Raw genomic sequence first — 16,786 nt, forward strand, 5'->3', positions numbered from 1 at the left:
AGAGTTCCGCTGGAAGCAGAGATGCACAGACGTGTAACAGGAAACACGTGGAGCGCGAGAGGCAACTGTCCGGAGTGAAATCCCAGCTCAGCTGGCCGCCACGCTGCTGCGTCAGCGCTGGCAAGCCCACGCAGAGCAGGGTCCTCGCGCACAAAACGGGGGTTAGATCGCCAGGGCTACAGCGCGGGAGGCCGCGGCCTTAAACTGGCCCTTAGTTACTCGGCGAGAGCGCCGCCTGGTGGCGAGGACGCGCGGGAACGCACAAGAATGGAAAGCTAGAATCAGCAGGACGTCCGTTTAGGGCTTATCAAGAACGTCTTTCTGAGAGAGACAAACGATGAGACAATAATTCAGTTCCACAGATTCGTTGCTGGAAAAGGTGCTGACAAGGGATGATTATAATTATAACAGTAGTGGCAGGAGAAACCCGGCGCTGTTCTTAGTAGTGTGTCTGCATGAACACTTGAAGTGTTCACAAAGACCCTCCCACGGGTGGCCGTCATCCAAGTGACAAGCGAGGAAACAGCCTGGAGAGGTGAATTCAAGTGCCCCGGACACATAGCAGGAAAGGGGAGGAGCCGGGATTCAACCCCACGCAGCCCTGCGATGGCTAGGAGACGAAACATGTCTTCCCTCACCGGCTCACTCACCCTGGCTTAAGTGATTCACCCTGAAAAGGTAAACTCCTGACTTAGCGTAGCCTAAGGATCGTGTCTGGAATCGTGGAAAATGAAGCTACAGCCACCCTCCTTGGGAGGCTCACACACTCACGGGGAATAAACACAAAAATAAGTATCCCTGGCCAGCGTGGCCCCGTTGGTTGGAGCGTCATCCCCTAACCAAAAGGCTGCAGGCTGGATACTCGGTCGGGGCACAGAGCCAGGCTGCGGGGTCACTCCCTGGCTGAGGTGCGCGCAGGGCACAGGGGGCGGCGGGGTGCAACGGACTGACGTTTCCCTCTCGCATCGATGTTTCTCTCTCTCTCTCTCAAATCAGTGCACGTATCCTCAGGTGAGGGTAAAGAAACAGGGGAGGGAACAGAAGAGGACTGCCGGCCTGCAGGAGCGGGTGCGCGGGCGTGGGCACCCCCTGGGTGGTGTCTTGAGAAGGAAACAGCAGCTGTTCCGCCGGAGAGCTGGCAGGGCGGACCGGACAGAAGGGACGCGCATGCGGAGTCGGGACAGTGAGGACCCCCAGGAACACTCGGTAACAGAAGCGGGCCTCCAGGTGCGGAGACACAGTGAGGGGGACAGACACAGTGAGGGGGCAGAGGTGAGTCCTGCCCGGGGCTGGGCACGGGGTGGGAGTGCCCCCGGTGTGAGACCAAAGCGTTTGGGTGCTCTGCTGGACACGGGGGCCCAGGGCAGGGCCGGGAGGGTCGGAGGGGAGAGGTCAGGGTCGTCACTCAGATGCGATGACACACGGTGAAAGGGCGGTGGGAGCGGCCCTGGACGGGGCGACCACAGGAAGATGGTCCCAAACCTTGTCAGCTCCAAGAGGGATGCAGGGTGACGCTTCAAACATAGATTAGCATAACTTAAAAATACAGTTCTCACAGGCTGCTAGTGTGCACAGGACTCCTTCTAAAACGGTTACACTACGGGGCGGTTTTGTTTTGTCAGAGGTAGAGGCTGTTTGTGCAGCCTGCCCAAGGTGGGGGCCCTGGGCTCGAGCTCTGCCCTGGAATCACCGAGAACCGGTGGCAGCATCTGTCTCCTGCGTAAGATGCGGGCACCGCCAGCCCTTCTCTGGAAAACAGGGGACATTAGTGGTCGTCACCTTCCGGAGAGCTGGGACTACGAAAGACCGAACCGTGTTCTCAACCTGCTGTTCTCTTTATTACCCAGTGGGGGCTCTTCTTTCCCAAAGATATTTCTTTCCCATTTTTTTGAACCCAAAACTTAAAAGCCTCCTATCTTAAGAAGCACAAGGGCTAAGGAGCGCGCGGCTGTTCCCGGAGCCTGGCCGATCTGACGCAGAGCGAGTGAAATGTAGCGAGGACGCGACGTCCAAGATGCTTGGGACACACAGAGGTCGACCGAGCAAAGACTGTCCTGGGCCGAGAGGCAGCGGGAACTAGAGGCACTTCCGACGGCTGAGAGGCGGCAGCCAAACCCCAGGAAGCGCCGGCTGCGCACTCACCTTCGTGATGACCCTGTAGGTGACGAAGGTTTCCAGCGTGGTGACGTGGCTCTCGGGTTCGTCGACCGTGATGAAGAGATCTTTCAAGTCCGGCTCATCTTCAAACTTGACCTGGTTGATCATCGATAAAGGGGACGTTGGCATCAGGGGGCTGAGGGAGTTCATGTCCATCAGGGAGGCATCCTGAGGAAGAAAGCGGTGCAACATTAACAGCTGCAGAGAAAAGAGTTAAGATCCTTTTTTCTCAGACGCCACAACAGTTCACGAAGTGTGTCAGGAACAGAAAGGGCCGTTGGACGCCTGGTTCAGGAGTGCATGCTGAACACGTGATTTTTTGTCTTAGCTTTCTCGCCAGCCCCACCGATGACAGTGAAGAGACAAATAAACGAATAGAATCCAAACCAAACCAAAAGGCATACACCCTCAAGGTAAAAAGAAGGCACGTAGCCAAGTTTTCTTTGTGGAAACTGGGAGTCTGGCAACTGAAATGTTGGTGAACGGAAGGCTGGAGAGTGAACCCAGGAGGGAACGGTCAGTGAGGAGGAAGGCGGGTTCATGACCCAGAACGCCAAAGAGACTCAGAATTAGAGCCACCAGGAGCCGTGGGCGTGGAGTAAGGATAGAGCTGAAACCAGAGGATGGGTTGAAAAGCTAATAAAACAAACAAAGAAAGAGTTAGTATCTCAGATTCCCTTACCTACCCCAGGGATCAGGGTGTCTTTCTCCTCGATTCTGCAGAAAACTGCAAGTTTCCTTTCAGAAACGTCTCTGAACTCAAGGGCACCAGGCAAGATGGGGTGATGGTGGCTCTAGGGAAACACGAACTTCAAGGCCAAGTCCTACATCCTAGAGGGAACGGTACCCAGGCCCATGCCTCACAGGCCCCAGAATGTTGGGGGGAGGGCCCTCGTTTGCCCCTCAAATCAGTCTGAGTGCTTTGAAGCACCAGTAGTACCCAGAATGCTGGTCTTGGGGGCCCCCTCCACCCCACACCCAGTTAGTGATGTGAGCTTACAATGCAGCATGTGGGTAGGCTTTTGGTGCAATGATGGGAGTGATGTTAGGGTAGCGTGCTAGTTAGAGAGACAAGAATAATGTTGTTTTATTAAGAAGGTTCAGATTATTGTCATTACAAAAGGGTTTGTGAAAGAAAAGGGAAAAAATCATTTAGGCATGGCATGGACCCAAACAAGCGAAGACCAGCTACCGATGGGTTAATCAGACAAGCAAAGGCTTGGAGACAGGAAAGGTCTGGCAGCAAAAGTTGAATGAAATAAATTATGGCATGTCCCCATGATAGGGTGTAATAAAGTGATTAAAAGTAATGTTTTAGGAGAATATATAGTAACTTGGAAAAAGGTTCACAGTGTGTAATTGAGAGAAAATAGCAGGTCATAAAATGTGTGTTCTAGTGGATTCTAATGTGCACATGTGTGTGTGATGAAGCGTAGCCAGAGGAAGGAGAGTAGGAGCGTGTGTGTGTGTGTGTGTGTGAGAGAGAGAGAGAGAGAGAGAGAGAGAGAGAGTGAGGGGGAAGGAGGGGGGATGGAGGGAGGAAGGACGCACTTGGGATGGATGAACTTAAAAGTTATACAAAGAAAGTTAATAGTTATTGCAGGTGTTGGGATTGCTGTTGAATTTCCTATTTTTTCTACATGAGTCTTTCCAAATATTCCAAAAAAAAATAAACGTGTATTTTGAAGAAACATTAAACCTGTCAGAGTGGACATCGTATGCTGGGCACAGGGGCGGTAAGAACTACTGTCGTAAATGAAAAGGGTCGCCTCGGGTCGCTTTGGCAGGAGACCGGAGGTTACATTAGGTTTTTCCCTTAACTCGCCGAAGTGGCGGAGTTCCACGGGAAATTTAAAAATGCGTTGGAGGCACATGAAAATGGGATTGTCAAAACAGATTGCAGGACGCTAAGACAATGGGATACTGAGCAGCCATCAGAAACAGAGCTTCCAGGCTCCAAACACATGTGCAGTCGGGACGCACAAAAATCTCCCTCAATGACCATTTCATACAAGTGGCAGGGTTTTTAGGCTGACAAATGTCAATGCGATGGGCAAGCGTCCTGTGGAAGTCCCCCGCTCGGCCTACGACCGCGGCTTTCGCGTTCTCTGAAGTCATCCGTCTTACTCGCTGCAGCCCGCGCCTTGCGCCTACTACATAATTTAGCAATTCTATGTCTCCTGCTTAAAATGCATCCTTCTGCAGAGCGGGGACGATCTGCATGCATTTACACAGGCTCCCGACCCCACCGAGCGCAGCGCACTGTCACGAAAATATGCCTCCGCATCGAGCAGAGGGAGAAAATTACAGGCTGAAATTTAGCAACATCCAGGATTTCAGCAGAAGGATTTAAATTACTATGAATCACTCAGAAAGCATTCTCAAAACCTCAATAAAACCGACTCTCCGAAGTGTTTTACATTCACTTAAAAAAAATGGGAAGGGGGGCAGGGAGGAAATATGCTGATAACACTCGGATTTACATTTGGACATGAATAAATGACGAAGTGCGTGAGAGGACCCAAGAAGCACTTAACCAAAAAGGACTCCACTTAACCTTTGGCGGTTGATGCTTTTCGGGAGAAAAGGATCATTGAACTTTGTTGTTCCCAAGCAAAGGCCTCGCCTCCCCGGCGATGCACGTGAGGCCTCCCTCCCCCGCCCCCTCTGCTCTCGGTGTCCCTCCCCCCGCCCCCACACACACACCGCAACTTCATTTACGCATCCTTTCAGTCTTAGCCATTGGGTATGTGCCCGTTGTGTTATGGACACAAATCTTTTCATTGTTTTCTTCGAGCGATTTAACCAAAAGGGTCGCTACCTGTGTGGTGAATCTCTAGTTCTTAACCACCACCGAGCACCACCTCTCCCGTGGCTAGCAGAGTGGAAAGACCCACGGAGACACGCACAGACGCCCACGCGCCCGCGGCGGGGAAGCCGCGCCTGGTTTCCAGCCGGGAGCTGACCACGCGGAGTCGAGAAGGCCCTGGGCTGCGGGAGTCATTGTCTTCTGTCCCCACTCCAGCCCGGTGCAGCCACTGGGAGGAGAAAAAACACCCGGGGGACCTGAGTGAGGGGGAAACAAGGACATCACGGGAGCTGGAACTGTAGGAGCGTGAGGCTGGGGCTGACGGGCAAGGCCGCGTCCAAGTGCAGGCGTTCCTCGCTGCTACTCCGGTTCACTGTGAGCCTTCGTTCGGTTGAATCGTGTCCTTCCAAACTCCGGACGTGGGAGTCGCCTGGCGCTTCAGAATGCGCCTCTTTTGAGGGAGGGGGCCTTCACAGAGGCAATCAAGTTAAGACGTGGTCACGGAGGTGGGTCCTGGTGCGATGGGACCGGTGCCCTCACAAAAAGGGGACACGGGACACAGAGACTTCCGCAGACGGAGGACGACGCGGAGAGGCACAGGGAGGAGGTGACCACCCGCAAGCGGAGGACAGAGGCCCGGACGCACCAGCGCTCGCCGCCCTCGGAGAGAACCAGCCCCGGAAAACCAGACTGCAGCCACTGCAGCCGGCGAGCCTCCGCCACTGCGGGCAGAGAGACCTGCGCTGTCTGGGGGGCCTAGTCCGCGGAGCCTGGTCACGGCGCCCCACGCACTCGCAGCACGCCTGCGCAGAGCGCCGCGCGCGGTGAAAATCTAAGGCAGCAAAGGGAGAGAGGGAGGACGGGATCACGATGCAAACGGTGCAGCCTTGCTCACTCACCAATGTTTTACAGGCTGTCCACCCGCTCCCGCGAGTTCTCAGAGGTGTGCGCGCTGCCTCCTCTCGGGCTACCGGGTGTTTCCAACTTGCCGTCGGAACACGCAGAACGCGCGGCCGGGATGCCGCGCACACCGGGGTGTGCCGAGCCGACGCGTGCGTCCTCCGGAGGGCCACGCCAGAAGAAACGGGTCGGCAGGGGAGAGGGGTTCTCTCTGCGGGGTCCTTCCCGCAGGGACGTCTGTGGCGTGCGCTCAGAACCGCTCACGGACGCGCGTGGGTGGCTCGGGGAGCCCCACACCGCGTCCGCCGTCTGTGCCGGCGGCTCTTTCCCTTCCACGCGTGGAGGGGGTAGCCACCCACAGGAGAAGTGTGATAACCCAGAAAGGGCCACGCGAAGAGCGCAGCTGATGCCCGCGGGTGGCGCACGCCCGCGACAGCTGGCGCGACAGCGCCTCGCACCGGAAGGAGCCGGAGGAGCACGCCGTCCTCGGGGACACTGGTGTGACGGGGCTAAATTTAGGCTCGGCAGCTGTGTTTGGGTCTCCGACTCCCTCCAGTCTGCCTGCGTGTGATCACAATACAGAGTCGTCGGAAAGGCCTGCCGTGGAAGGCGGGAGAACCTGCGATGGGGGCGGAGCCGCGGCTGCGCTCTGCGAAGGCGCGCACGGCACCCGCGCGCCCAGCTGACACACGTCCAGTCCGGGTGGGGGGTGGGGGTGCAGCATCTGCGCCCCGGCGCGCACTGACCCCCGTTCACTCAGCCCTGTTGTGCTGCTAGTGCTTCCTTTTCCCAGCGGCGGTGCCTTGCACGCACTTGAACTTCCTCGGGTTTTATGTGCTACAAAGCTACACTGACCGTAGACACTTTTCACATAACTTTATTTGACATGAATTTCCCCTCTGGCAAAACAAACAAACAAACAAAAAAAAAGATAGAGAATGAGAGAAAGAAAAAGAGGAATACTTAAAAAAAAACTCTCTGGAGCCAGGCAGAGCTAAACCTAGTTCAAGTTCAGACAGACACCGCCTGTGTGAGCCTGGGCCAGTGACACTCCTTCTGAGGTTCAGTTTCCTCACTGGTGACCTCGTGGAGAGGCCACATCCTGGATCAGAGAGGGTGACGGAGAGGTTACAGAGAGGCGAGTAAACCTGGTGAGTACATTCTCTGCTCGAAGGGTTTACACGAATTAGCGTACACACACTTCACCGCGACCCGGGCCAGCACGCTCTGTTCCACCGCGATGGGAACAACCACACCTTCACGCAAGAACAGAGGTAACCCTCGTGAGTTAAATTTGGGTGGGGGGGGGGGACAAAGGAGAAGCATTCATACAGGGTGACACCACTTTTAAGAGTCCTGAACCATACAAGATCCAAAATCGTATAAATCCTTAAAATACATTGCTTCAAGATGCATACATAAACTTTTATGGAAACCAAACAACTAATGCACAGAAGTCAGGTTATTATTTTCCTTTAGGCAGATGACAGGTAATCTTGGGGAGGACCACACAGGGATATCGGGATGTGGGGTTATGTTTTATTTCCTACGCGGAACAGTGGGGAACATGGGATGCAGGTTTTATTATTCTATTACTAGGAGTCTGCAATTTTTTTTTCCCAAAAAGGGCCAGATAGTGAATTTGGGCCTTAGGGGCCATCTGGTCTCTGTCACCTTGGCCACTGTAGTGAGTAGACATTCACAGGATATACAACGATGATCCGGTGTGGCTGGGTGCCAATAAAACTTTATTTACAAAGCAGACCAGATCCGGCCCGCAGGCTGTCGTTTGCTGCCACTGTACACTATAGGTGTTACATAGGAGCATAGAGAGACAGCCATAATATACATACACTTTCATATATATTCTTCTGTATGCATGAAAATATTCTACAATAAAAAAATCATTTAAAAAGCTTTAAAAAGCATTAAAATGGTTTGATCAAATAGGATAAGGATATATTCTTGATGATTAAAAATAGGGCATTAATTTTCTTCTCAAAAGTTTCCGCATGAAACTTAGAAACGCAAAGAAAGTCCTCTTGACCTTTGCTAGGTCGGCGGAAGGTAAGTCCCTGCTGGAGTTTTGGCGTCTGCGTTTCTGTTAGGGGCTTTTTCAAACCCTCAGACCCCCACGTGCACACACTCACGAACCCGAGGTGTGAATCCCCTCAGTAAAGACGACTGAAGCAAAGAACAAGTGAAACGCTGGGGCCGAGAACCGGGCAGAGCCCCCCACTAACACGTACAGCAAATGCATGTCAAACATTCAAGGTCAAGGCCGCCAAGTGCACGGATGACCAGGGGCTCCCGAAGCTGCCTTAAACTATGCCTGGGGGTGACATCCAGCGGCAAAAAACAATCTAGGCGCGCTTCAGAAGGGACTCACTGCATGCCTGTGGCGTCAGGAGAAGTAGCAGCTGCACCTGCGTGCCAAGAGCCCTCTCCTCCCTGGCACTGCTCGGCAGCCTGGCAGACACCCAGGGAATGACTCCTGCAGCGCGCAGCTCTGCGCAAACGCAGCCTTTAAGGAATGAGACCGGAGTTCGGGGGATGTTCTCAACAGGACCTGAAAGCACACGCCTTCGTCATTTCCAGTTAAACGTGTCCCACCTCAACGGCATCTCCACGGCCCGCTTTGACTCCATAGGGTTTCCCCCACGATTTTCCCACAGTTAGTCTAAGTCACCGTGTGCATATGTACATGTCCCCGCCTACACCACCGATGCACAACCACAACAGCCTCCCTTCAATAAGCAGAAGCTCCTTAAACATAGGAACAAATGTATTTCTGGGGTTCTCTGAAGATCTCACTACAAATGCAAGATGAATGCTTCTACTGGTTAAAAACATTCACCTTAAATACAATAACAGCAAATACCGACGGCTTCCCGAGGGCCCTGGCACCACGTGCTGGCCTCGACACGCGGAATCCTCCCTACAGCCCGACGGGCCCCGGTGCCCCGGTCAGCGCCGGCACTTCCCAGAGGGCATTTTCCGGTGCGGGAACGACGCTGCTTCTCCCCAAAGCACTCAGATCTGAGTGGTGGAGCCAAGACCCCACCACCCCCATGCACACAGAGAGAGCGCCCAGCAAGTGTCACAGCTTCTCCCCGTTTAACAAGCAGTCATTGAACACCCCCCCACATGTCGGCCCCGGGCTGGGGGTACAACAGTAGCCAAGTCTGACCTGGCCCCTATTCTCAGGAGCTCACACTTTGGTGGGGGGGAGGGTAACAGCTGACAAATGAATACGCACAGGAGAACAACTCCAGATACGACCAGGCATTGGGGAGCAAGGGGGTGAACCCCAGAGAAAGAGAAGCGGGCTGCGAGGGTAGAGGGCTGGGGCACGGGGCCGCACAGATGCTCTGGACAGAGCTGGGTTTGGGGGGGGTGTCCTCAAGGAGGAGGAGGAGGAGCCACCCATGGGGGACAAGAGGGGACGGGGTCCCATCAGGGACGTACAGGTCTAAGGCAGGAAAGGACTGAGAGCCTTGGAGGACGGCCCCGCCTCGGGTTGAGATTTACTGGGTCAGCACCGTAAGTACTCACGTTTCTACGGCCAGGCCTCTAAAGTGGGGGGGGGGAGCGCCCCCTGGTGAGCGATGGCCGCACCCCCAGGTCCGGGAGTGAGCCCTCTGTGGCACAGCCCGAGGCCTTTGAGGAGCCGTGTGGTCTGACTCAGACGGCTCGTGAGACGCATTAGCCGGTGGGAGGCTGTGAATTATGACTAATGCCTGTCCGTGCATCTCGATCATGCTTGGGCAATTTCTTGCCTGGTGGAAAATTTTCTTTCTCGTGGTTGACACAATAGGAAAAAATTGGTTTTCCTTATTCTGAAAGGTCCCACGTGCCACTGGCCTATCACTCGGCCACCGGAGCACTGAGGGAGGTGGGTTGATTGATGCTTCCCGATGACCCCTCATCTTCCCTCCAGGTCCATTTCCAGGTGGCCTTCAGCGTCTCCCACGGGAGAAGAGTGCGCCACCCCCGTGGCTTTGACCAGGGACCTGCTCTGGATAGCGGCGTGTGAGTCTGAGCAGATCTGGGAGCTGTGCCTGCCTCCGGGATGACGCGGCCCAGTCGGGGGGCACTCCTTCAGCCTGGACCCCAAAAGGGGGAAGACGTGAAGCAGACCCAAACCCCGGAACAGACTCCCGGCCCAGCCACAGCCTGGGGGTGCACGAGGCAGAAACAAGGATTGGCTGTATGTGGGCCGCTGAGGTCTTGAGGCTGTTTGGACTGCAACTGCAGCGTAACCTAGTGTGAGCTCATGACAACACCCTTCAGTGTGCGATGAGATCAAACACATGCATGTGTATACATGTGGACACATGTAGGCAACACATGTAGATACACACAAACACACACACACACACACACACTGATCCTGCTCAAAGTTAGTACAAATGCACAAATTAGGGAATTTTTCCCCCAGTTTTGAAGATTCACATACCAAGGGTTTGCCATATGTTTTTGGTCACACATAATAATAAGGCTTTTATTTTACTTTTAGACAGAGTTCCTACTAATGTGTCGCCTTAAATAATTAAGCTATGTTTTTCATTTTAAAGCTTTATTTCATGTATCAAAAATTAAATCTATGACTAAAAAAATGATAAAATCACCACAAAAGTGAGTCTGAGCTATTATGCGAAGGGAGAGGAACCAGGCACAAGAGACCACATGGTGTGTGGTTCCGTTTGTTCGAAACTTCCTGAAAAGCAAATACATGAAGACAAGAAATAGCAGGCTAATGCCGTCTGTGGTTGGGAGTGAGAACAGGTTGTCTATAAAGGGCCTGATGGGTTTGGAATTGGGGGAGGGGACATAAACATGTTCTAAAACTGGTTTATGGTGATTATATCATTCAGTAAGTTTACTAAGAAACAACTCACCCCAAATGGGTGAATTTTATTATTGTTATATAAATTATACCTCAATAGAGTTATTTTAAAAAACAATAACAAGTATGTCATACCAAAGCTTTGCTCAATATAAAAAAATTATTTCAGTAGCAATTTTAAAAACTGCTGGTTTAATCTTCTGTTCTGCCATAAGTGTGTTCTCCTGATTTTTATGTCACTACTTGCTAACACCTTGGGTTGCCCGAATGCACCCTTTTTTATTAACCCCACGGACCACACTGGGTTCCCCAGCGCGGCGAGTCTGTGCGGCGTCAGGGCCGGTCAATCATTCTGTTTAACGCAGACGGGATCTTTGAACCATGCACCTTTTCACTCATTTGTTGAGAAAACTTTCAAGCGTATTCTTAAAGTGGGTCACTGCGAATGGAAGTTGTCACTTTGGCCTTATACCCTCTTTGGAAAGGGCCGGAGACCGGCGGGTCACCGCTGAACCTGCGCGGACCGCACAGCCGCCTCCGCGCCCACCGGCCGGCCGCTGCGGGGACGCGAGCCTGCACCCGTCCGACTGCGCCGGGGCCTCTGCCAGAACCGCGCGCGCGCGCAGACCCCAGACTGCACCCGCGCACGGCTCTGTCCAAGTCCAGCCCGTTCTTCCGAGTACGGAAGGTGCAAGTCTGGAACCTCGTGACATCATTGTTCCAAAATATCTGCAACAACTCCCCCCGTGACTACTGAGCAATAAAGAAACGGAGTGCGGTCGTCCGCACAAGCGAACTGCAGTCCCCTTCCTACACGTCCCGGTGGCTGCTTCTCCTCCTTTGGGTGCCACGACATCCACCCCCGTCTGCAAACGTGACCTCGGCTTCTAGTTTCTGCTGGTGCTTCTCCTTCTGCACCTGTGTTCCTTTGCAGCCATGCCCCCCCACCCCCCAGTCTACTGGGGAAGCCGCCCACTGGTCCCGCCAGCGTGGGCTCCGCTGCTCGCAAAACCGCCTGCTAATCAAAACTAGCGGCCAGGATCAACATAGGCGCCGTTAGCTTAAAGGGGTTTATTTTTCAAAGGACAGAAAGGTTCCTAAATAATTCCACTGGGTTTTTTTGTTTGTTTGTTTACGCTTTGTGTTTATTTCTTCTAACACAATCCGAAGAGAAGACTCTGTCCAGGCGGACACTGCGCACGGCTCTGTCACCAGGCCACCACCGCCGTTCACCATTTATTAGACCAGTTCGTTTTAATCACATCTGCCTCCGCATCCTGCTCGGAAAGACCAATACGATGCAAACTGAATTTGCTGAAAACAGATCAATGAGAAATTACAGTCATAATTGGGTCTGTACACGGGAGAAAGGTCACGGGCCATGCCCTCTGCTAATGTCTTTATTCCATAAACATTTCAATTTCCTACTCTTGTCCCTTCCAGAAGATTAATCTGGTAGAGAGAGAGACAAGCCACCGAGGTTGTAGAGGAGAGAAATACCAATTTCTAAGGAATTTATTTCACTCAGAATTAATTGAGTTAATGTACTCGGAAGTTATGAGGTCTGGAACCCTGTCACGAGGAGCGGAGTGGAGAATTCACTCTCGCTGGAGATGAAGAGACTCGCGGGGGAAAGTCGGCTTCACATGGGGCCGTGGACCACAGGAAGGATATTGTCTTGTTGACCCAGCAATCACTGAACCAGAGGCCGGAACATACGACGCTCACGTCATGGCCCGTGGACCGACCTAGTTCAGTGCTTTGCAACTTGCAAGGGGCCAACGAACCACCGAGCCCCGTTCCACCGCAGACCCCGACCCACTGGGTGTGCGGTGGGTTCCGACAAGCTCCCAGGGGATGGAGTGGGCACACGGGGCGCAGGGCAGAGTGGGGAGGCAGGGCAGGCAGGCTCAGTGCCTCCAACGAGACGACAGGATCAGTGCTCCGTGCTCCAGAGACTCGCTGGCTGCAGGCACGCGGGACACAGTCAAGGCCGCATGGCTGAGGCTGAGACTGGAGACTAGGGAAGGAAGGGCTCTCGAGGTAACCATGCTGACTGTAGCCATGGAAACCGGAGGAGGGCACTCATTCCAAAGGTAGCAAGAACGTTCAGCGGATGGGGATGCGGAGAGTGAGTGAAAGGCGCAAGGAGAAGGCGCCGCTCGGTATTTCATCCTGGGTATCTAAGGGACTGCCACCTCATTAGCAGAGCACTAAGTGGGGGAGAGAACAGGCACGAGGAGAGAGACATGTAAGAATGAGGAAATGGCAGAACACAGTGCGGTCTGGGACTTAGGCTGAACGGTGAGCGGGACCATCTAATTAAGACTTCCCGTTGCTCCTGGAGTTCAGTTCAGTAGGTTCGAACTGCGTTTGTGACAGCCTCTTAACGTTGGGAGGGACAGTCCAACCGTCACGCCGCCCTCTTTGCTGGGACAGTTACTCGTCCAACTTGTACTAGAACATTCCTAGTGACAGAATTCATGAGTGATCCCTTTCATGTTGGAACCTTCCACGAGAAAACTCGTCCTGAAATTGACCTACAACTTGTTCCTGTGTATTTTTGACCTCGTGGTCCTAGTTTTGCCTGCAAACCTCCATTTAATGCACCTGGATCACCCTAACTCTTCATGAAAGACCCACGTCCTTCCTCAGCCTTTCTTCTCAGGCCATGGCTGCCGGACACACAAGGAAACCCCTTGGTGTGTGTCCTGTGCTGGCAGCCCCTCACCTCTGCGCTGAGGTCCCAGCCCTCCGCCTGCGGAGCCCGCTCCAGACCTGCGTCTCCATCTCTGCGTCTCCGTCTCTGCGTCTCCGTCTCTGCCTGCACAGCACGCCCAGGCACCCATCACCACCAGGACCCCAACTCCTGCAGACGAGGTGACAGCCCTCTGCCATCTTCTGCCATAAACTGCCGATTCCCCTTTAAGATTTGAGGGTGCAGGGACCGCAGCAGTGACAGGGGCAGTTCCGATTACAGTCCACCAAACACTCCAAGCGACCTTGGAAAGGCGACGTCTGTTTAGACTCAAAATCACGTCTTTGTGTAAGCCGATCTTTCCGTCCCTGAAAACCACGAGGAATGTTTGTACAGAGAACGGCCCTGCCCAAGGTCCCCCCGCTCATTCTGAGATGTCCTCGTGTGTGTCCCTTCCACGGAGAACCTGAGGATTTTCTTTTTTCCTCGCTCCTCGCCCCTTCCTATCCCAATCGCCCCCCGCCCCAGAGACACAGGAAACAGAACTGACCGCAGCCAAAGCCAGTGCCGGCAGAGTGAAGGAGCTGCAGGAGGTTAGGGGTGGGGGGCGGGGGGGGGACACAGTAAATAGTCCCGATCAGCCCTTTGCCTCGTGGGTTCCTCTTTTTTAACCGCCACGCTCGAGGGCCCTCTGAGGCAGCACCAGCCTGCGGGCGAGGGGGGCGGGGCGCAGGCCTGCCTGCTGGAGTCCTGCCTGCCGGCTCTTCGGTGAGCTGGGCAATGGAGGCTGCACACACACATAACACACGTGTACTCACGCATTCATGTATGCATGCACTGTGCATGCGTGCTGTGCATGTGTGTGCACGCGTGGGTGTACTGTGTGTGTGTGTGTGTGTTTGACACAGCTCAGCAGAGCATCAAGGCAGGAGCCACCCCTGCATTCGAGGATATTCCCTGTTTGTTCCCGAACGCTGCCCTGCATTCCACAGCTAGTCCCCGCGCTACCTGTCTTCACTGGAATCACTGGAGAGAATCCCCGTTCTCATCGGGGCCAGAACCAGGGCTGGAGCACAGCAGACACTAAGGAGAGAGGGCTCAGAGAACAAATGGGAAAAATCGGTACCCAAACTTCCAGTATTTTCTCCTAAGCATTCGACAGAATCGCTGGATTGCGCAGTCACGCCCCTGCACCAGCACGCTGACCTCCTGGACTGGCCGAGGCCCAGCACAGATCGGAACCGGGTGTCTCGGCAACTGTACCCCATTATCCTTTCAAAAATACGGATTTCCATAAACATAGGGCTCTTTCGAAACCGGGTTCAAATAAACATGTTTGTTGTTATGTTTCTGATTACTCATGAAAACAATCTTAATTTTCCATTATTCTTCTAAAACATGATCACCTCTTTGTCTTTTAACGTGTTTATACACAAAAGACTAAATCGTTCTGTAGCTGTGATAGTTTTGCTGGAGACTGGAGTTAAGCGTAACTGTCTGGGACGTCCTTTTTGCTGATTATCTTTGAGAAGACAGCCAGCCTAGCTTGCAGGCACCACGCCTGAATTCTACAGCCTCTCCAAGGTGATTAGCAGCAACGAGGATAATCACCTCTGTAAAGTCCCTGAATACCCTACAGGACAGAGACCTCATCTTATTTTACGCTCCTGAACACCCCAGAAAGGCCCGTAACCAGAGCTGTCCTTTCCCGAGGGCCCGATCAGCGTCTCACTGGGTGTTCACCGGGGCCCGCTCGCCAAAGCTCTGTCTCAATGACCGTTTCTTCAACCCATCGTGGCAGTGGGTAAAAAGATAAAGTCCATTTATTTCATCGTAATATATTACTTTCCACCCAAAGGAGAACTTTGCCCTTTAAATGTATAGCAACTGACCCCTTTGGTCTAATTAAAATGTTTGCAAGCCCCCTCTCATTTGCCCAGGCCCAATGCTGGTCTTATGCTGTCATAATTTTTTTTAATTTTTTTAAAAGATTTTATTTATTTATTTTTAGAGAGGGAAGGGAGGGAGAAAGAGAGAGAGAGAGAGAGAAACATCAATGTGCGGTTGCTGGGGGCCATGGCCTGCAACCCAGGCATGTGCCCTGACTGGGAATCGAACCTGCGATGCTTTGGTTTGCAGCTCGTGCTCAATCCACTGAGCTACGCCAGCCAGGGCTGTGCTGTCATAATTTCTAACCTTCTTTGTTTTTTGAGTCATCGGTTACGTGCTCCTACTGTCCAACATCAAGACTTGATCTTTCAGGTCACTTCCCTGCGCCCGCCCTCAGGCCCCTGGAGGCAGGGCACCACCCCTCCTCACCGGAGGATTCCTGGACTCAGAGCAAAGCTGGTCTGTTGCACTTTCCATCTCCCTGGATGTGTTCGCCTGCTCCAGTGGCCGCCCCACCTCCCCCCGGGGCCCTAAGAACGGGATCCCGAAGTTCTCCTTTTCCCAAGAGCCCTTTGCGCAGCACCTTACGTCCAAACACCTAACGTGTGTTTGCCAAGTCCTTCTACTGTACTGTGGGGGGGCGGGGATAAAAAGAAGTAATCGTAAGTCAAAGGGCCTGCTCTGTCTGGACAGGGGCACGGTCTAAACTCACAAGTGATCTAAGAGAATAAGGGGCCATGGTGATAAATGCAAACCGGATGTGACAGTCATTGGGGTGAACACACTACAGGGCAACGTCAGAGGCTCCGGGAGCCACCCCGAGGCCGCGCTGGGCAGGCCGGCGGCGGCAGCTTCTGCAGGAACAGAGCGAGGCCAACAAAGAGGGCTTTCTTAGACGTGCCCGTTTCACTCCCTGTGGTTAATGGCTGAGAAATTGAACATACTGAAATCCCAGCGGGCAGCTCCTTTAAAAATTTCCAGGCATTCTTTTCTGATCTGCACCGGCATCTGTGCTCACCTTAATCTGTGTGGCCGGCTTCTAGGGAGGCGGTCCTTAAGTTTTCTCAGTGCCTGACCCGGGTCTTTATAAAACACTGGCAAGCTGGGTGGAGCCAGGTGTGTGGGGCGAGGTCACATTCTTTTGAAAAGAATGCAAAACTACAATGCAAACTTAGGTAGGAAAACTAGTTTACACTTAGAATGAAGAAAGATCTCAACCAATGACGGGAGCCTTGGAGATCTACAAGCCTTTCTTCTGAGACAGCTGGAGGCACTGAGCAGAAATGCTTATTTACAACTGCTTCTGGGTGTCCCCCCCCACCCCCGCCACCACCCTGCTTAATCCCTTCACCTTTTTCACCCAGCTCCCCCCCCAACCCTCCTCCCCTCTGGCAGCTGTCAGTCTGTTCTCTGTGTCTATGAGTCTGCTTCTATTTTGTTTTTTAGTTTATTTTGTTCGTATGGTACTTGTGTTTCTCTGACT

The 16,786-nt window shown here is 53.3% G+C and overlaps 1 protein-coding gene across 1 annotated transcript in view; it reads right to left on the minus strand.

Moving 5' to 3' along the window:
• SNX7 (sorting nexin 7) overlaps positions 1 to 16,786 on the minus strand; it is a 62,944-nt gene that overhangs the window by 44,144 nt on the left and 2,014 nt on the right. The window contains exon 2 of the mRNA XM_045816798.1: positions 2,143 to 2,325. Within this exon, the coding sequence (XP_045672754.1) occupies positions 2,143 to 2,325 (183 nt within the window). The remainder of the gene's footprint in view (positions 1 to 2,142; positions 2,326 to 16,786) is intronic.

The sequence above is a fragment of the Phyllostomus hastatus genome, unplaced genomic scaffold (genome assembly GCF_019186645.2).
Source record: "Phyllostomus hastatus isolate PE091 unplaced genomic scaffold, TTU_PhHast_1.1 phas_scaffold_216, whole genome shotgun sequence".
NCBI lineage: Eukaryota > Metazoa > Chordata > Mammalia > Chiroptera > Phyllostomidae > Phyllostomus > Phyllostomus hastatus.